At 38.7% G+C, this 21,981-nt stretch overlaps 2 protein-coding genes across 4 annotated transcripts in view; one reads left to right on the top strand and one right to left on the bottom strand.

Annotated features, from left to right (window-relative positions):
- Positions 1-9,092, top strand: part of casd1 (CAS1 domain containing 1) — a 113,156-nt gene extending 104,064 nt beyond the window's left edge. For both annotated transcript variants that reach the window (XM_060824775.1, XM_060824776.1), the window contains one exon: positions 5,519-9,092. In XM_060824775.1, the coding sequence (XP_060680758.1) occupies positions 5,519-5,782 (264 nt within the window). In that variant the 3' untranslated portion in view covers positions 5,783-9,092. The remainder of the gene's footprint in view (positions 1-5,518) is intronic.
- Positions 9,093-17,457: 8,365 nt separating this feature from the next.
- The window catches only part of sgce (sarcoglycan, epsilon), a 70,919-nt gene continuing 66,395 nt past the window's right edge, over positions 17,458-21,981 (bottom strand). For both annotated transcript variants that reach the window (XM_060824771.1, XM_060824772.1), the window contains one exon: positions 17,458-17,836. In XM_060824771.1, the coding sequence (XP_060680754.1) occupies positions 17,820-17,836 (17 nt within the window). In that variant the 3' untranslated portion in view covers positions 17,458-17,819. The remainder of the gene's footprint in view (positions 17,837-21,981) is intronic.

Here is a 21,981-nt window from a genome sequence, read left to right as displayed (position 1 = left end):
ACTCTCAGATTTTCCCAAAAACAGATATTAGGCTAAATGAACTTTAGTATCCTGTTTCCTGGTTTCCTCATTTCATAATGGAGCAATGACATTTATGGTTTCCCAATCCACTAGGATCTTTCCAGAATCCAGGGAATGTTGGTAGGGTGCAACCATTGCATCCACTATTCCTGCATTAATTTCTTTTAATACCCTAAGATAGAGATCATTAGGATTCGAGGGATTGATTCAGTGGGCCCTACAATTAATTGTATAAATCTTGCCCTTGTTTGTTTTACCAAAATGCAATACTTTGGATTTATTCAAATTAAACTCCTGCCAATCCTCAAACAAATGGCAGTACTTTCTTAAATGGCATGGTTTTCTTACCATCCTTTATTTTAATCTATTTTCCATCCACTTAAGTCAATTCAATATTTCTACCCTTGTAATTCCTTTTGTATTAGGATGCTACTCTTAGACCCATGTTTGTTAGTGTCAACCTGAGTGTGCAATTTTTTCAAGTTATATTCACTGCTAGATGCTGGTTTTCTAGGAGGCTATAAATTTATTCTGTTTTACAACCAGGTTGAGAATGACTTCCTTTCCTTTGGTTGTGTAAAGATTGGCCTAAGAAATTTTACATTTTCACTCTCTTGAGTAACCATGTAGGCTACCGTGGCCATTTTGATTTGTCCAATCTTGAAGATTAAAATTGATAGTAATGCTTTTCTTGCAAACCCTCTTTCGATCTTGTATAATCATCCAAACTTTCTCAGGAGGGCTATAAGCTATTTCCAGATGTGTCACCTCCTTCCTTTGAGAATCAGTTTGGGTGGCAGAATGAAATGTGTCTTTGAAACAGTGTAATGTGTTATTAGTTTACTAACTTACACTTTTAAATAACAGAGCTACCCCATCACCTTTGCTTCATGTCCTTCCAAAATGTCCTTCCCCCCCCCACGCACACGCACACGCACACCAACCCTTCCACTCCCATCAGCCCTACACCCCCCCTATTTAATTTAAGGTCCTTTCTGCAACCCTCGTTCTATGATTTCTTGGACTGCATAGTTCAGGTGAAGACAGTCCTGACATTGCAACTTGCTTGCTCCCTAGTACTCAAGTATCAGAACTCACTTCTGCAACAGTAATCTTTGAGCATGTCTTAAACTTCCTGATCTTACCTATCACCAACCAATTTGCTTACGACTAAGTACTAATCCAGAGATTGTTAACTTTTAGGGGACTGATTTGTCATTTAGCCTCTAGTTTGTATTAACCATCCTTAAACAGATCATTTTTGTAATTCCTAGTTGATGGAATCCATGTGGACCACAACACATACGATCAGAAATACTACATGAGCAGGGGCAAAATAGCACAGAGTAAATAAATTCATAGAGTTAAATGCATGACTTAAAAATTGGTGGGGGTTGGAATGGGGTTCAAATCATGGGGTCCTTGAACTAGTATTGGAGTAGAAGAAAACTGTTCTGGTGAGGTAGTCTACATTTGAACTGGACTGAGATCGGTGTAATGGTGAATCTAATAACTAGAACTGTAGAAAGAGCTTCAATTAATCAGAGTAGGGAAAAATTTGGGAGAAGGATAACACAGGCGCTTAAAGCAAAAGCATACAGCCATGTTGCATAGAAGTTATTTAGATAATACTATCCAGAGTGGAACAGGACAGCCAAAAAGGAGCAAAAAAAAATTGTAGAAAGGCAAAATTAAATGTTCTTTGCTTAAGTGCATGTAGAGTCATAGAGATGTACAACATGGAAACAGACCCTTCAGTCCAACCTGTCCATGCCGACCAGATATCCCAATCCAATCTAGTCCCACCTGCTAGCACCCAGCCCATATTCCTCTAAATCCTTCCTATTTATATACATCCAAATGCCTCTTAAATGTTGCAATTGTACTACCCTCCACCACTTCCTCTAGCAGCTCATTCTACACCTGCACAACCCTCAGTGTGAGCAAGTTGTCCCTTAGGTCTCTTTTATATCTGTCCCCTCTCACCCTAAACGTATGCCCTCTAGTTCTGGACTCCCTGACTCCAGGGAAAAGATTTTGCCTATTTACCCTATGCGTGCCCCTCAATTTCGTAAACCTCTAGAAGGTCATCCCTCAGCCTCCGACGCTCCAGGGAAAACAGCCCCAGCCTCTTCGGCTTCTCCCTGTAGCTCAAATCCTCCAACCCTGGCAACATCCTTGTAAGTCTTTTCTGAACCCTTTCAAGTTACATAACATCTTTCCGATAGAACAGAGACCAGAATTGCACACACTATTCCAACAGTGGCCTGACCAATGTCCTGTACAGCCGCAACATGTACTCAATACTCTGACCAATAAAGGAAAGCATACCAAACGCCACCTTCACTATCCTATCTACCTGCAACTCCACTTTCAAGGAGCAATGAACCTGCACCCCAAGGTCTCTTTGTTCAGCAACACTCTCTAGGTCCTTACCATTAAGTGTATGAGTCCTGCTAAGATTTGCTTTCCCAAAATGCAGCACCTCGCATTTATCTGAATTAAACTCCCATCTGCCACTTCTCAGCCCTTTGAGCCAGTTCTGTATCCAAATGGCTAGTTCTCCCTGTATTCCATGAGATCTAACCTTGCTAATCAGTCTCCCATGGGGAACCTTGTCGAATGCCTTACTGAAGTCCATATAGATCACATCTACTGCTCTGCCCTCATCAATCCTCTTTGTTACTTCTTTAAAAAATTCAATCAAGTTTGAGAGACATGATTTCCCACGCACAAAGCCATGTTGACTATCCCGAATCAGTCGTTGCCTTTCCAAATACATGTACATCCTGTCCCTCAGGATTCCCTCCAACAACTTGCCCATCACAGAGGTCAGACTCACTGGTCTATAGTTTCCTGGCTTGTCCTTACCACCCTTCTTAAACAGTGGCACCACGTTAGCCAACCTCCAGTCTTCCAGCACCTCACCTGTGACTATCAATGATACAAATATCTCAGCAAGAGGCCCAGCAATTACTTCTCTCGCTTCCCACAGAGTTCTCGGGTACACCTGATCAGGTCCTGGGGATTTATCCACCTTTACCTGTTTCAAGACATCCAGCACTTCCTCCTCTGTAATCTGGACATTTTGCAAGATGTCATCATCTATTTCCCTGCAGTCTGTATCGTAGTCAAAACAAAACTAATAACAGCATGAAGGTTAAATTGGTATAATCTTATAGCCATTATGGAGAGATGTTTCAAGGAGATTAAAACTGCAGTCAATTGAGTTAATGGCGACATGTTAAAAAGGAAAATACATTAATGACTCCTTTTCGTGAAAATTTGACCTCACCAGAAATAGGTTGCCTTGGTATTTGTCAAATTGAATTACTTCCAAAAGGCATTTGATTAAGTGCTATATCAAAGTTTATTACACAAAATAAAAGTTCATGGTATAAGGGTATCATGAGATTTTGAACAATTGATGGCTGGCTAGCAGGAAGCATGGATTAGACATATTGGGATTCTCAAGGTTTGGGTAAAGATTTGTAGCTTGGGTGCCGGTTGTTGTAGTTGTGGGAATGTTCGCCGAGCTGGAAAATTGATTTATAGATGTTTTGTCCCCTTTCTAGGTGACATTCTTAGTGCTTAGGAGCCTCTTGTGAAGCGCTGCTGCACTGTGTCTTCTAGAATGTATTTGGTTTTGTTCCTGCTGCTTCCAGTTCTTCATTGCAGTGATTGGTATATTGGATCTAGGTCAATGTGTTGATTGATGGAGCCCATGGATGAGTGCCATGCCTCAAGGAATTCTCTGGTAGTCCTCTGTTTAGCTTGTCCTATTATCATTGTTGTCCCAGTTGAATTTTTGGTCCTTGTCATCTGTATATATGGCTACTAGAGACAGCTGGTCATGGCATTTAGTGGTTAGTTGGTGGTCGTGGGTGCTGATTGCTAGTTGTCTGCCTATTGGTCCTATATAGTGTTTCGCGCAGCCTTTGCATGGAATCTTGTGAACTGCATTTGTCTTGCGTATGATGGGTATTGGATCTTTTGTTCTGCTGAGTTGTTGTCTGAGGGTGGCTGTCGGTTTATGGGCTGTCTTGAATCTGAGTGATTGGAGAAGTCTGGCTGACCAGATATCCCTGCAACCTGATCCGCACATGCCTAGCAGACAAACTGTGATGAGGACATGGCATGACCTGACGCACTAGCCATGTTACCTTTATATTAAAAATACATCTCTGAACTGACAGCCAGACTTCGCCGAGCACTGGGATCCATGGCGCCCATAAACCAACAGCCACGCTCAGAGAACACCTCACCAGGACAAAAGACCTTCGCCCATTACGTGCAAGTCAAACATAGCTTCAAAAGATTGCATGAAACATTAGGTAGGATAAACAGATGACTAGCAATCCGCATCCACAAACACCAACTAGCCACACAACATCATGACCAGCTGTCCCTGGTAGCCATACACACAGATGACAGGGACCACAAATTCGACTGGGACAACATAATGATAATTGGACAAGCTAAACAGAGGACATCTGGAGAATTTGTAAAGGCGTGGCACTTATTCATGGACTCCATCAATAAACACATTGACCTAGATCCAATATACCAACCACTGCAATGAAGAACTGGAAGCAGCAGGAACAAAACCAATTAAATTCCAGAAGAGAAAGTACAGCAGCGCTTCACAGGAGATTCCAAAGCACTGAGGATGTCACCTAGAAAGGGGACAAAACATCTATAAATCAACTTCCCAGGTCGTGAATTTACCCAAAACTACGGCATATTGGAACTCTTTTTGATTGGCAACATGTAAAGACGAGTGTGCCATAGGGATCAGTGCTGGGAGTTCAACTGCTTATAGTTTATATAAGTGATGGATGAAGGGACTGTTGTGAAATTAACTGACCACTCGCAGGAGAAAAGGAAAAACGAGGTGTGAAGGGAGTGTGCAGAGGCCTCAAAATACATAGTTAGGTTAAATGAGTGGGCAAAGATCTGATAAATCTAATGTGGAATTGTCCATTTTGGCAGGAAGAGTGTAACAAACATATTTAAGTGGTGAGAGATCACCAAGATCGGAGGTGCAGAGGGATTTGATGACTTTGTGCATGTATTGTAGAAGTCTAAAATGTAGGCACAGAAAGTAATTAGGAAAGCAAATAGTACATTGTCTTTTATTGTGATGGACAGTGAATACAAAAGTAGGAAAGTTATGCTTCAGTTATAGAGGGCTGTAATGAGATCAAATCTGGGATAGTGTGTATATTATTCATCATCACCTTATTTAAAGAAGATGTAAATGTGTTTGAAGGGAATTCAGAGAAGATTTGTGATGCTAACGCCTGGGTTGCTACAAGAGGAAAGGTTGGACAGGTACAAGCTTGTATTTATTTTGTTTATTTCAGATTCTGAGCATTCTTTTTCTTTTGTAGGATTTGATTGTATTCATCCTAGCTTCAAACAGAGTCTTGGTCTTGTTAAAACTTTGAACCGATTGTACGTACCTACCTTTCATATTGAAACCTTTTTCTTTCAGCTTTTCATATGCCAATATCATATCTGGCTTGCAGCAGATACCAAAGGAATCCTGGTGCTCATTCCCGGCAACCCAGTGCTCAACATTATCATCAGCACTTTTATTTTTGTGCTAGTTGCTCACGAAATCTCTCAGATCACAAATGATCTTGTACAGATAGCCATTCCCAAAGATAATTACGTTGCGTTGAAAAGACTGCTGTGTGCAACAGTGTTTTTATTGGCGCTTCTCACATTGTCAACTGTTGAACAATTGAACAAGTAACTGAAATAATGACTGAGGCTCAAGTACCTATTTTGAGTTTCATATTTAATAAAGAAAAAAACCTCAAAGAATTGTGCATTGAGAGGAAGAAAGCTTAAAGTCTGTGCAACACCACGATTCTTCATAAAATCAAATCTGAAGAAAACACACTGATGTAAATAGACATGATGAAAATGTTTGGTTACATTATGATCGATTTGAAAGCCACTTTAAGTATTGGGATAATTGATGGAGTGACTACTGAAACGGTAGCATCTTTTGATATGCTATTTCACAAGATTTTCTATTTGGGTATACAGTATTTCTTGGGCACCTTTGGTTATGATGTGACTTCCAGTTCAAATTTTCCATATTTTCACTTAATTTCTTCAACTGTAATTAGTCCAATTTTATGAAGAAAACATTTTGGGATATCTACTGACGTAAAGCTTGGTCCTTGATATCTTTAGGTATCTGTTCACTGAAAATTTTAATTCTCTGATGCTGAGGAGTTTGACTTGTTTTATTTTCCTCTATCCCTATGCTGTGATGTTGGGCAAAGTAACTTTCTTTCATAGTTCACATATAGGTGCAGTATATATAAAAAAAATAATATCACTATGGAGCACTGACAAAATGAATAGACTGGGATTTTGTTCACTGAATTATTCCTGACTTGAAAGAGATATGTTGGTCGTTACCTGTGATTGTAGTATTGCGTTACTGGAAAAATTAGGCTGCCAACAAATTTCAACCACTGCTAGCACTCGTCTACTGTTTCATTTCTCCCTTTTAAAGAAAGAAAAACATTATACTTTATTGTGAAATAAATGGTTAATTCTCAAAGTAAGTACATTCACCAGTTTAAAACACCTAATTTGATGTGTTGTCAATATGGACTGAAACACTGATCTAATTAGGGACTCCTGCTCCGTGTGCAAGTGAAGTAGCCAACAATTTGTAAATTTAGTTAGTACGATTTAATGACCAGTTCCAGTGTTTGCGGCCATTTAAACCTGTATGATAAATTATGTTTTATGATTGTTAGATTATATTAGCTCTTACTAACAATGTGCTAAAATTTGTTTATTAGTTTTTTAAAAAAGACAAATGTACTTGCTGCTACAATTTCAGCATTTTAAAAGTTTTGTAGCAGGAAGAAAGGGCAGAAGAGGAGCTAAGGATTTATTATACATTTAAGTTCACTGACTATTTCCTAAATCAGACTTGCACTGCATTTCACAAGTTAATTCATGTAAAAAACCTGATTTGTGTTTTGAACAAATGGCCATACTGAATGCTTTAAACGCATCTTCTTTATGGATTTTTACAATATCGATATGTTCTCTTTAATATCAGATATATTTGTAGGAAACTGTCAGGTAACTTGTTGATGCCAAATTCTTATTCACCTAATTAGATTTTAACCATTTTCATTAGTCAAATTGCTCAAGAGTTTGAAATAGTTGAGTATGATTTTTGATATGCAAGGTGCCATAAATCATTGTTACTGATACCTATTTAAATCATGGTAACATTTCTGCCTTAATTTGTCAGATTTACAAACGCTGCAGTATGTTATTTTTCACTTAATTCTTTTCATGTGAATTATCTTTGAATATCAGCACATCTGCATATTTAGTAGTAAATATTTTGAAGTTGTAGAACTACTTTTCAAATTACACATGCTAATGGTGGAGATCTTGCAGTGTGACTGCACAAAAATATTTTTGAGGAATTCTGTACTTCAGTGCCATTTTAACCCATCTTATGAAGATAAAGATGAGATCAAAATCAGGAGCACTCAAAATAGTATCCTTTCTAATTTATCAAGATTCTTAAAAAGTAGTTGTTAAAATTAATGAATTTCACATAACATTCCTTCCCTTCTCTCCAGTTAATGTGTGGTAAAGGTGCTTTAGCATTGAAAATAGCCAAACTAGAAGATTCTAGATTTGACTGAAGACTAAATGTGCTGATTTCATTGTGATTGGTACAACATTCCTTCGTAACATTAACTATTTCCTCTTGGAAAGTGTGCTTACACAGCACTCTCAAACTTAATGCTTTGGTAATAGTTCAAAACCACATGAAGCAGGACCTTGTTGGCAAGGTACCGTGCAACTGTGCCCAGCATCTTATATATTGAGCAGGAATTTAATCTTTTTAGACATGTATCAAAGATTTCATCATTTTGGAGGAAGGTGACAGGCGGGGGAAATTGAGTTTCTCAGTGCAATCAGTCAAATTTTTCATATGGTTCATACTGTTGTTTGTGAATCCCACATTTGGTTGGGCTTTATTTATTTTACTAATTTGTTAATTTTTCTGAAAATCTATGAAATCAATGACCTGAGTAACTTTTGCACTAAGAATTTCATTTTGTAATATTCCGATACTCGCACATGCTTTTCTTTGTAACATGTTTTGTTTGTGAATGATCTCTGTAGCCTTCAGAACCTTTGGGTCTCCAGAACTGGAGTGAATTTTGTATATCACTTTCTGTTCGTTAAACTTAATTTTGAAATGATGGCTTGGCTGAAGAATTCACTGCACTTAATCGTGATTTCAGGCTTGAATAAATTCCTGCAGTTACAGAAATTAATATAAGGCCAGTATAATGTAATACCAAATGTTAATCTTTGACAGTTCTTATTGCACTCGGAGTCACATCTTTTTCGTACCACCATTTATATTTGAGTTCTTGCAGTATTTCAGGTCAATCATATGTTGTGTATAGATTTAACTTTTTTCTGTTTTTGAGATTTTGCACTTATGAAGAGCTGTGTGACTGTGGTAAGTTTATAATTGAACAGTTTTTCCTGAAACAGCTGAGTGCTAGTTAAAATTTTCGGAAATGAGTTTCATTTACAATTTAGTGTTGTTTGGTAATGGATTTCCTAGGTAGTTTGAGATGTGAAAATTTAATGTTGTAGTGTTTAAAAACACAATTTATGTTTTGTACAGTTTTTAATCATGAATTCTTTAGGATTGTTTTGCAGATTTATGGAATTGATTTTTTTTAAGTGTTTTTGTTTAAAAACTAAAAATTTATGTTATAAAGCTGCAGTATCATTCAGTGATGTTTACTCTTAGATTGTATGGAACATTTTCACCTGGTTTCATGATTGAATTCAGTTTCTCTTTACATTTATTTAATTTCTGGGCCACATGTAAAATAACTGGCTATGATAAGCATAAATAAATTGGTCTGACTTATGGAAATTGAGAAATGCATGATGTTTAATTTTTTTCCAAAGTGTTTGTAGTTTTGATTTGTGTTTAGTGGTTTGCTAAGCCACTAACTTTCAAATGTGTACCTCGTATTGAATGTGTCAAACCTAAAATAAATTTCCCACGTTTTGTACGTTTACTGTGTTTACGCGGAAATTGGTTTTGACAAAATTTCAAGTTTCCATCAGCTCTGGGAACCTGCAATAGGAACACATTGATGCACAGTAGTTTAAAAGCAAGCTTCTGCATTTAAATAATGCAGATTTTCTGTTTCTCCAAAATGCTTGTTAATTATAATTTAAACGTTTCTTTCTTTCTGGTTAGTTTGTAAACTGTGTTTTATTCAGTTTTGTAATATATTCAATTTGAAGCACCTGTTATGGGCCTACATTGATATGCACAAAGTTAGATTCTTAAAATTTATGTAATCAATGTCTAATGGAATGAAGCTGGAAAATTAATGGCAGCCTGTTAAACTACATAGAAAATGCCGTCATTTTTGAGCTTTTATAATGGCTCCCATTTTAGGGTGAGTATGCTGAATAGTGGAAAACTGCAGCTTGTCGTTTGCTTTGTTTAGTTAGTCCAGTGAAATGTTATCTTTCTTCCCATTTTGAACTGACCCAAATGTAATCCCAGGTACTTTTATTAAATGCCTCTGTAAACATGCAGTGTTTGCTATTGCCAGAATGTTGTTTTGTTTTGAGTTTTTTTAAATAGTTGAGGTAGATTACCGTTAATGCGTTTGTTGTTTCACGTGGCACAAATATCCCATAAGAAAAACATTCTATTCCATTCAGATTATATGTTTAAAATTTATTGAATATATAAAGCTTTTAAAAGAAAATGCTGAACTGTGCAATCTTGTCCATAATTGTCACTTTAAAAGTTGTCTGCTCAGAATAAGCAAATTATATAGTTTCACTATTTATAGTAAAATCATCCAATAATATGAATAGACTAATGTGCAATAAATCCTTGTCAAATTATAAAATGACTCTGGTGAGTATGATAGGTTCCTACATTGTTGGAATCAGTAGGAACAGATGAAACGCATGGAGTTTCCATGACAAATATGCCCCATTGTGAGTAAATTAGTTTGAGTGCATTCATCAAACTAGTGCAGAAATGTTTTAGATTAGATTACTTAGTGTGGAAACAGGCCCTTTGGCCCAACAAGTCCACACCGACCTGCCGAAGCGCAACCCACCCATACCCTTACATTTACCCCTTACCTAAGGCTACGGGCAATTTAGCATGGCCAATTCACCTGACCCGCACATCTTTGGACTGTGGGAGGAAACCGGAGCACCCGGAGGAAACCCACGCAGACACGGGGAGAACGTGCAAACTCCACACAGTCAGTCGCCTGAGGCGGGAATTGAACCCGGGTCTCTGGCGCTGTGAGGCAGCAGTGCTAACCACTGAGCCACCGTGCCGCCCACCAAGCTATCCTTCTGAATTTCCAATGTAAATTCAAATACATGTTAATGCCAAAATAAAAGACAGGATTTTGTGCATACTTCTTTAAAACTTTCAGTATGGACTATATGTTTAAAAATCTTAAATAACTGCATTCATCCAAAATTTAAGTATTAAAGTATTTCAGGAGGAATAGTTAGCTATCTCTTACTCACTGTTTAGCCACAAGTTGCTCATTGTATGGATTCCACCACTTGCAACAAGTCATAGGAATTTTAATAAACTGTTTCTTAACATTTGATGACATCTCAGATTCAACCTCGAAATTGGCAAGCAGTATCTTGAAATTTGATCTAAATTTCATCCTTGGAGTTTTCTTGCAACCTTCAGAAGGAACAAATCTGACCTCAAGTGGCTTGGAGGGTATAACAATCCTGCCTTTATAATGTTACTTACCTACAACCACGAATTGAAGATTGAACTAAATACTACTTTATTTTCAAAATGTTGAAATAAATGCTTTAAAGAGCTGCTTTGCTATACAGAACACATTTTGACTGTGAATTATTTTTAATTTACTCTGGGATACTGGTATGGCTGGCCAGGTCAGCATTTATTACCCATCCCTAATAATAAAATGGTGGTTAGCTGTTTTATTGAACCATTGCAATCCTCAGTGCAGGTACACCCTCAGTGTTGTGAGGGAAGAGGTTCCAGGATTTTGATCCAGCAACAGTGACGAAACAGCTGTATAGTTCTGTCAGAATGCGGTGAGATTTGGATCGGAATTTGCAGGTGCTGGTGATCCCGTTTCCCTGCTAGTCTTATCCTTCTAGATGGTACAGCTTGAAGATTTAAAAGATCCTATCTATGGAGCTTTGGCGAGTTGTTTTGCAGTGCATCTCATTGGTCATGTGCACTGCTGACATTGGTTTTGGAGAGAGTGAATGGTGAAGGTGGCAAAAAACAGGTTCATTTGTCCGAAATGATAAAAATTACAAATGGCAAAACTAATAACATTCATGTAAACATATTAACATCCCTCTCCAAGTTTGTACCATGTATGGCAATACTTTACCTGAGCTGCTGTATTTAGTCAATATAGCCTAGTTTAAAAAAGGAGTTCATTGTGATCATTGCCATATGGTGTGAGAAAGCTAAATAAAAAAATTCCAATGTGCTCGCAAAGCCACTGATTTATTGTGTGCAGTTATAAGTGAAAATGCCAATAAAGTTCTGTGATACTAAGTTGGATATGAGATTATTGCATTAAACTGCATGTAGAAGGCTTTGCCTTCATGATTCCGTGAATATTTGTTCCTTTTGACACTGGGAACAAATCTGCACTAATGTTGTCTTGTGCTGAATTTGTGGAATTATCAACATTAAATTGATGTTCTTTATTTAACATATTAAACCTCTGGAGGTTTACTCTCGTTTAATTTGATATGTTCTTGCACCCACACATACGTCTCTATATCTCAGCTAATAGTATGCTGCTTTTGTTTGAAAAGGGTTTTGTAGCTACGTTTGTATTTTAGATTTGTGGGCATTAGATATTCCCATTTGCAGTTTACGTTCAACTGAAAAGGAGGTTTCTTGTTTAACAATTTTTCTACTGGTTAAACAAGTACAAATCTAGTTTAGCTCAAATATGGATAATCCATGAAGTTAAATGCTATTTGAGAGTGAATTTTAAGAAGATTTGTGACTCAGATTGAGATTTTGGATGTAGGTTTGCTTGCTGAGCTAGAAGGTTTGTTTTCAGACAGTTCGTCACCATACTAGGTATCATCAGTGAGCCTCCAGATGAAGCACTGGTGGCATGGCCTGCTTTCTATACGTAGGTTTCCTTGGGCTGGTGAAGCCATTTCCTGTGGTGACATAATTTCCTGTTTTTCTCAGGGGATGTTCCAACATCTCAGAAATGACTGACAGACTACTCAGCCCCCTTGGCATCGTGGTAGCCTACAAGCCCACTAACACACTAAAACAGCAGCTAATGAACTTGAGATAACCTATGCAGACAACAAGCAAAACTAATGTCATTTACAAAATACCTTGCAACCCAACCCAAGGAAACCTAAACAAATAGAAAACAGGCCATGGCACCAGGGCTTCATCCAGAGGCTCACTTATGATGCTACCTAGTATGGTGACCTAACGTCTGAAAACGAACCTTGCAGCTCAGTGAGCAAACCTACATCTGCAACTATTTGAGACTTAGCCTGTTTAGATTCAAATGATGGATGAATCACACTTTTTGATAAAAATTAAAATGCATGCTAAATATATTGTGCACCCAAAACATTTCATTGCAGTTATTTATTGTTTGCATTTCGCATACAATGTTTTTGCTGAAAATCTCAATGTGAAATACCTGTCATTTATAGTATTTGTGAAAAAATGAAACATAAAGGTCCTATATAATTAGAAATGACCAACTTTGGGACTTTAATTTAAAATAACATTAAACACTTCCTTTTGAAAACATTGTTTGTACTTTTAGTAATGATTCTATGTAAATTTTTTAGTCTAGCTTCCGCATTGTTATTTTTGAATGCAGTGAGAAGTTCCTTGTTCCAGATATGTTAATCTTAACTTGCTTCCCTTTTCTGGTTTTGCATGTGGCATCTAACATCTAGTACCTTGCCCATTCTTGAGACATAGATTCAGGCATCTGATTCCAATTATTAAAAGACTATCTGCCTTGGAGAACTTATTCCCAGTACTCTGAGGTAGTTGGTTGTCAAAGGAACAAACTGGTAGTTAGTTCAGAAACTGATCAGATCTATGTACCCAGTGGTCTTGAGGTTCAGCAATTAATACCAAAGACAGAAAACTGGTTGTGTATAAGTAGTGTGTGGCTTAAGGCTAGCAATACTTTATATCACTGTCAACATAAAAGGGTAAGTATTGATATTTACTTTGCGGTGGGAAATATTGACATGTTTGTAAATAGTGTACACATGAGAAAAGTTATGAGAAGTAGATTTGTTACTCTACTAGTAAGTCCAAACCCAAGAGATCAAATTGTACCATGGTGAATAGTGACATTTGAATTCAGTAAATTTGGAAATTTGTTAGTTAACACAAGATGAAAATACTGCTAGAAGCTGTCACATTGTCATAATCATCTCATATGGTTCACGTGTATGATCGTTTATACTCTAGTAGAATGATGTTATGGACCAGTTGAAACCCCCTCAAAATATATCAAGATGATAGCCTAAATCCTAACTTAAGGACAAGTGGAAAGCACAGTGTTCCAGACATGATTTAGTTGATCTACTACTAGGTTTCAAATAAAACACTTTGTAAAAAATAAACAGAAAAAGGTATAATTTTAACTCTGTTGAAATACTTAACAAAATAAGATATTGAAATACATAACTACTTATCATCAACTGTTCCAATATAGTAGTATCCCATAAACATCCCCTTGACAAATACAAATTCAGCAAAACAGATTTTCCTCACAGGCTCTCCTCCCCAAAACAGGAGAAAGAAACACTGAAATAAACCGTCCAGCAGCAGCGAGACAGAACTTAAGCTTTTTCTGCAGCGAAGAGAAAGCTATATCTAAAAACTTCAGCAGCCAACTCGTAACCCGAAAGCACAACAAAAATCTGGATCTGGGAGAGCCTGACTCCACCCCTCATGCTTCTTTTGACTAATTCAAAACAAAGACTCCAGGAGCTCAAAGCTGCTTACTCACTGCTTCTGAAACAGATATTCCAGTACCACTGACAACACCTCTCTGCAAGAGTAACAGCACAGAAGAAATCTCTTTTAAAGACACACTCCGTCACAATGGGTAGTTCCAGTGAGGAACCAAAGAGGCTATCATTGAGATGTTGGATTAACCCATTATAACAGTCTATACTGAGGAGAAGCATGTTGCTGAAGCATTCATAAAAGAGAAGGTTGAGGTAACCAGAGGTATTAAAATAGCTATGTAGTAAATTTAAGTCAGCAGGACTGGACCAAACACATTTAGTGTCATAGAGATGTACAGCATGGAAATAGACCCTTCGGTCCAACCCGTCATGCCGACCAGATAGCCCAATCCAATCTAGTCCCACCTGCCAGCACCCGGCGCATATCTCTCCAAACCCTTCCTATTCGTATAGCCATCCAAATGCCTCTTAAATGTTGCAATTGTACCAGCCTCCACCATTTCCTCGGCAGCTCATTCCATACACGTACCACCATCTGTGTGAAAAAGGCCCCTTAGGTCTCTTTTATATCTTTCCCTTCTCACTCTAAACCAATGCCCTCTAGTTCTGGACTCCCTGAACCCAAGGAAAAGACTTTGCCTAGTTACCCTATCCATGCCCCTCATAATTTTGTAAACCTCTCTAAGGTCACCCCTCAGCCTTCGGCACTGCAGGGAAAACAGCCCCAGCCTGTTCAGCCTCTCACTATAGCTCAAATCCTCCAACCCTGGCAACATCCTTATAAATCTTTTCTGAACCCTTTCAAGTTTCACAACATCCTTCCGATAGGAAGGAGACCAGAACTGCACGCAATATTCCAACAGTGGCCTAACCAATGTCCTGTACAGCTGCAACATGACCTCCCAACTCCCGAACTTGAAGATCAGGGAAGTAAAGATAAAAGTTGCAGACATATTGATTTAATCGTGCAGTCTCCCTTGAATAAAGGACACGGTGCACAAGCACTGGAGAATTGTAAATATTATGTCCTTGTTCTTCTTTGGAAAAAAAAATCCAGCAAATACAGACCAGTTTAGTGGTGGAAAAGATTTTATAAGTAATCACTCGGAATGGAATTTTGAGTTAAAGAAAAATTGAGGAAGACCAGCATGGAAATGTTATGGATAAATAGAAAAACTTGAACAAGTTAAACACTGTATAGTAACACTAGTGGGGTCAAACTGAATATCGATCTCCTAGAAAATGAATTTGGGCAGATAGTTATGGGGAATAAGGAAATAGAAATTTCTGTTTAACTCACCTATCAGTTTTTAATGATGGAAGATACTTTGAACATCCCATTAATGCCAAAAAGATTGGGGGTGGGGGTGGAATTACATTCCATAACCATCATGAGAGAAATAGCCTTAGACAAATTAATAAGGCTAAAGGCAGACAAGTCCTGGCCCTGATGTCATTGTAACAGAGGTATCTACAGAAATAATAGATACATTGTTGTAATTTTCCCAAAATCCTTGAATTCTGGAGAAGTACCGGAGAATTGTAAACTACCAATATGAGGCCACACTTCAAAAATGGAGGGTGTCAAAATTGAAAAACCTGCAGGCCAATTAGCTTAACATCTATTGTTGGAAAAATGTTGGTATCAGTTATTAAATAAGTAATAGAACTTTTGAAAAATCATAATCTAAACAAGCAGAGGCAGCATGGTTTCATAAATTCTAGTCATTTCAATTTTACTTTTTTCAAATCTATCTTGACCAGAGTGAATAGAGGGGAACCAGTAGATGTGTTGTATTTGGACTTCCAGAAGGTGTTTCACAAGGTACCTTAAAAAGGTTAAGCCATAAGTCTGTCTAGCACACAAGTACAGCAGATAATCAGAAGGGCTTAATCTTGTTTTACATTCTTGCTTAATTTTGAGTAAGCAGTGGAGTGGATATGAGCTGTCTTGGGGCAGCAAAATGGATTTTGTTCCTTTTTTGGGAGGGATGGTGAAATTGCCAGCTTTCTTAATACATTGAGTATAGGATGTCATGTTGAGTTTGTACAGGATGTTGGTGAGGTCTCTTCAGGAGTACTGTATTCAGTTCTGCTTGCCCTGTTATAGGAAGGATATTATTAAACCGGAGAGGGTTCAGAAAAGATTTACCAAGATGTTGCCAGGAATGGAGTGTTTCAGTTCAGTTTTAAAAATTGACTGGATAGGTTGGGACTTTTCCACGGGAACATAGGAGGTTGAGGGGTGACTTTATAGAGGTTTATAAAATCATGAGGGGCATAGATAAAGTGAATAGGAAAGGTTTTTCCCTGAGGTGGGGGATTTCAAAATTAGGGGTCATATTTTTAAGGCGAGAGGAGAAAGATTTAAAAGGGAAATGAGGGGCAACTTTTGTTTTATAGAGTGGTTAGTGTGTGGAATGAATTGTCGAGAGGAAATGGTGGATACAAGTACTGATAGAATGTTTAAAAGACTTCACAGATGTACATGAATAGGAAAGGTTTGGAGGATATGGGCCAAATGCAGATAAGTGGGACTAGTTTTGTTTGGAAACATGTTCATCGTGGACTAGAGTCATAGAGATGTACAGCATGGAAACAGATCCACTAGTTGGATCAAAGGGTGTGTTTCCATGTTATATGACTCAGACTATAACATGCATCGCATTGCAAGTTTGATTCACTCCCATAATGTCCTTTACTATAGAATTGTGAAATGAATTTGCAAAGAGATGCTACCAAGGTGTAATAAACATTTTGCAATATGAGATGGCTGCTTCCTGCACATCCCATGAAATGTAACTTGAGTGGGACATAAATATACCGTGTGCCCCAGAAAACCATTTGTGTGTTCTCGACGTACAGCTCATGCAGGAACAAAAGGCTAAACCTGAACAACAAATGTGTGGCAGCCAACTTCCTTATTGCAATAACAAGCAATTGAAAGGAAGCTGAGACTATTTCAAGCTAGGCTCCCTCAACAAATTGCAGCTTTGTGCTTTTGACCCACTTTCACTCGAGCAGTTTTTGAAAGCTCCGGGTGAATTGCTACAAGATTTTCTCTATGGACGTTTTTGGTGACCACAGAAAATAACACTGTCTTGTGCAAATACGGGGACATTACATGGAGTGATTGTTCTTGTGCAACATAGGCAGTGCATTCAGAAGAGGCATAAGGGACGTAAAAGTTTGTTATTCCTTGATGTTTAAATCTAGAGCTATAAGGTTTAATAGTTGTGTGGTCCTGGAGTCAAAAGCATAGCCATCAAGCGAATCAGCAATGTTATTACCAAATTACTAAGAGAAGCATTATGCAATTTGTAAAGGAATAGGTTTAAAAATTTAACGAAACTGGTAAAATGTCTTTTATAAATGTATTTATTGCATGATGCAAACATTGTTTTGGACTATGGGCAAGAGATGACAGAATTCCTTCTGCCTATAACAGTTTACCCAGTTAAGGGCTAGCTTTTTCTAGCAAAAATTAAATAAAATTAACGGCTTATAGAATTATATGCACAAAAAGCAACTACAACATTTACTATGTGGAGCAATTTAGAACATTGGTATCAAATACTTGACAAGCTCACTTTGTACCCAGTTTCGCTGCCATGCACGTTAGCACATCGTGAAAACACATGTATTTGGTCAGGGTACAGAAGAAGAATAACCTTTTTCAAGTGGAATCATATCAGGTAAATGCTTCATTCAGTTTTCCTTCATCAGGTTTGCCATTTACCTAAACATAGATGAATAGATTAATTAGTTGAACAGCATCAGACTTGTCCAAGATTCTCTCAACTACATGAGATGCCAAGGGGCAGGGAACACACATTTAGTTTTTGGCTAATGTTGCTAGACTCATCAAAAGTAGTTTAGATCAGAGTGGTGCTGGAAAAGCACAGCAGGTCAGGCAGCATCCGAGGAGCAGGAAAATCAATGTTTCAGGCAAAAGCCCTTCAGGAATAGAGGCAGGAAGCCTCCAGCGTGGAGAGATAAATGAGTGGCTGGACAGAAGGTAGCAAAGAGTACAATAGGTGAATGAGGGTGGGGCTGGAGATGATGGGTCAGAGAGGAGGGTGGAGTGGATAGGTGGGAAGGGAGATTGGCGAGTCATAGAGATGTACAGCATGGAAACGTGAGCCAATGGGCTGAGAAGTGGCAGATGGAGTTTATTTCAGATAAATGCGAGGCGCTGCATTTTGGGAAGCGAATCTTAGCAGGATTTATACGCTTAATGGTGAGGTCCTAGGGAGTGTTGCTGAACAGAGACCTTGGAGTGCAGGTTCCTAGCTCCTTGAAAGTGGAGTTGTAGGTAGATAGGATAGTGAAGAACGCATTTGGTATGCTTTCCTTTATTGGTCAGAGTATTGAGTACTGGAGTTGGGAGGTCATATTGTGGCTGTACAGGACATTGGTTAGGCCACTGTTAGAATATTGCATGCAATTCTGGTCTTCTTCCTATCGGAAAGATGTTGTGAAACTTGAAAGGGTTCAGAAAAGATTTACATGGATGTTGCCAGGGTTGAAGGATTTGAGCTATAGGGAGAGGCTGAACAGGCTGGGGCTGTTTTCCCTGGGGTGTCGGAGGCTGAGAGGTAATGTTATAGAGGTTTACAAAATTATGAGGGGCATGGATAGGATAAATAGGCAAAGTCTTTTCCTTGCAGTCAGGGAGTCCAGAACTAGAGGGCATAGGTTTAGGGTGAGAGGGGAAACTTTTTCTCAGAGGGTGGGATGGGTATGGAATGAGCTGCCAGAGGAAGTGGTGGAGGTTGGTACAATCGCAACATTTAAGAGGCATTTGGATGGGTATATTAAAAGGAAGGGTTTGGAGGGATATGGGCCGGGTGCTGGCAGGTTAGACCAGATTGGGTTGGGATATCTGGTTGGCATGGACGGGTAGGACTGAAGGATCTATTTCCATGCTATACATCTGACTCTATGACCTGTCAATCTCCCTTCCCACCTATCCGTTCCACCCTCCTCTCTGACCTTTCACCTCCATCCCCAACCCCATTCACCTATTTTAACTCTTTGCTACCTTCTCCCCAGTGCCCCACCACCCACCCCAATTTATCTCTCCACCCTGGAGGCTCCCTGCCTCTATTCCTGATGAAGGGCTTTTGCCTGAAATGTCAATTTTCTTGCTCCTCAGATGCTGCCTGACCTACTGTGCTTTTCCAGCACCACTCTGATCTAAACTCTGGTTTCCAGCATCTGCAGCCCTCACAGTTGCCTCATCAAAAGTAGTTGTTTTGTAAAATAGAGTAAAACTGAGGTCCAGTAGAGAATACCTAATGCAGCTGCTGACAGCTTCAGATTTCATCCTTCCTTCTGTCTGCAGTGAGCTCATCACTTCCCAATTCTGTGCCACATAGACTTTTCATTTCAACAAAGCCTGGGATGGAGCATTTCAGTCATGGAGAGGCTGCATAAGCTCAGATCCTTCAGAGTAATAAGGTTGAAGAGGGACCTGTAAGAGGTGTATAAGATTGAGGAATGTGGACAGGGTGGATATAAAGCAGGTGTTTCCTTTAGGTGAAGGGTCAGGAACAAGGGGGTATACTTTTTTTAAAAAATGAAATGCAGGAGGTTTAGAGGGAATTTGAGGAAAACCATTTTTACCCAGAGGGTGATGAAGTCTGGAATGCAATGCCTGGGAAGGTAGTTGAGGCAGGAACCCAGTTATTTCTCTTCATGTTGCCTGGTAAGCTACTAATGGTATCAAACTGATGGCAGAACACCAGCTCAACTGAAAATGTACAATACTTGCCAATGCTGCCTATATCCCGACAATGAAGACGAAAAGAAAAAGTAGTCCCATTTGACCTTGATTCACCTAACTAATTGTTAGGGAATCGCATCTAAAGGATGTGCTAGTGTTGGTTGGGTCCAGTAGAGGTTTATAAGAATGTTCCCTGGAATGGTGGGCTAGTCATATGCAGACTCTGGGTCTGTACTCAAAGGAATTTAAGGATGAGGGAAATCTGATTGAAACTTACACAGTATGGAGTGACCTGGATAGAGGGGAGGTGGAGATGATGATTCTACTTGTAGGAGAGAATTATACCAAGGGTACAGCCTCCAAGTGAAGGTACAACCTTCTAGAACTGAGTTGAGGAATTTCTTCAGCCAGACTATGTTGAATCTGTGGAGACCATGTCATCGTGTGTATTTGAGAACAAGATATAGAACATAGAACATAGAAGGATACAGCGCAGTACAGGCCCTTCGGCCCTCGATGTTGCGCCGACCGAATCCTACCTAACCTATACTAGCCCAATAACTTCCAAATGCCTATCCAATGCCCGCTTAAATGACCATATATGGATTCTTAATTGGCATGGGGAGAAGGCAAGAGAATGGAGTTGAGAACCACATCAGCTATGATCACATGACCTAATTCTGTTCTTAAATCTTTTGGTCTAATTAGCCATCCTGCAAACTGAACTGGTAATATAATTCTTAGCTTGACTGGGATTGTTTAGTAGACACTGTTGAATTGCAGAATCACCTCTAATGTTTTAACTCAAAGTTCTGAAATTTGTAAGCATGACGGTTAGGTCTGAACAGTATGCTGGCTGTTGCAGATAGATAAAGCTATTTGATACAACATGTTGTTCCTTTTGAGATCTGTTATTCTTCCCTGACTTGTGCAAGACAAAGACTTCATTATCATTTAATTTTAAATGCAAGAACACTGTTTTACCAAGAGTCATAGACACAGCGCCAAGGAAAGCAAATACTCACATACTATGAAGAGGTGTGGGCGGGTGATAGTGAGCAATGAGTGGAAAGGTAGAGAGATAGGAGACAGTAAGTGTTGGAAGACTGAGGTAAATGGGGCAAAGCAAAAGGGAAAGAGACCGTTCTAAGGAGAGAGAGTTCTAGCACATGGGCGTAGCTGCCTGTACTGGAACAAAGTAAACTGTATATATGAAAGATTAGAATTGGAAAGGAACAGGGATCTGAGGATTAAGAGTTTCTGCAGAGGTAGGTAATTGCTAATGTCTAGCAAAAACTCTAGCACAGCATCCAATAGGTTGCATCTCTGTCTCCACCTACCCTTATATACAGTTTGCAAGAACTCTATTTCCAGCCATTTTTATGAGAAGGAAGATGGTGTCTGTACCTTGAAGTTAGTCACAGCATTCCCTGCATGTGTGAGCACATTGATAGGAGTAGCACTGAACACAGTAGCAACTCATTCATTCTGATGAGAGGTTGGCATTTCTTCAACCCACCACAATCTGTGTCACAACCTCTTCATTCAAAAATTGGGCTTATGAATTTCAGACCTGGTTTAAGTAACTGGGAAGATGTCGATATTTTTTGTGGTAGCCAAAGATAAAGGCTTCAATTTTTCCCAGTATTTAATTGAAGGTAATTTTGGATTGTTCACTGAAGAATATTGGATAAAGTGTTACAAATCAGGCAGTGAAGGAACTGAAAGTGACAGTAGACCTATCATCAGCATACACATAGAATCTGACAGTCTTTGGATGATGCTGCCTAGGCTCATCATTTTGATGAGAAATAGGAAGAAAGTTACATTTATGTAGTAAATAGTAATTATTTCTTTACATTCATTTGTACTTGCCTCATAGTGTAGAAATGTCGACATATAATATTCTCCTCCAATCAGGAAAGCAAGAACGAAGAAGCGAAAGATTTGATTATGAATTAAGAATTTAACATGTTAAGTTTTTCTTTCTGAAGAGACTTCAATCATTTGGACAAGAAAATCTGCAGTTTAGCAAATGGCTTTGTTCTGGTTACATTAACATGCACAAAAGTAGAATGGGCCTTTATGTTGTAGCATTGGATGAAACATCTTCCCCAAGGATCTTAATACCCTGTATACTGACATAACAGTACTGC

The sequence above is a fragment of the Hemiscyllium ocellatum genome, chromosome 5 (assembly GCF_020745735.1).
Source record: "Hemiscyllium ocellatum isolate sHemOce1 chromosome 5, sHemOce1.pat.X.cur, whole genome shotgun sequence".
NCBI classification, from domain to species: Eukaryota; Metazoa; Chordata; class Chondrichthyes; order Orectolobiformes; family Hemiscylliidae; genus Hemiscyllium; species Hemiscyllium ocellatum.
Note: the sequence above shows the minus strand (reverse complement) of the source record. Positions and strands in the feature narration are given on the sequence as shown.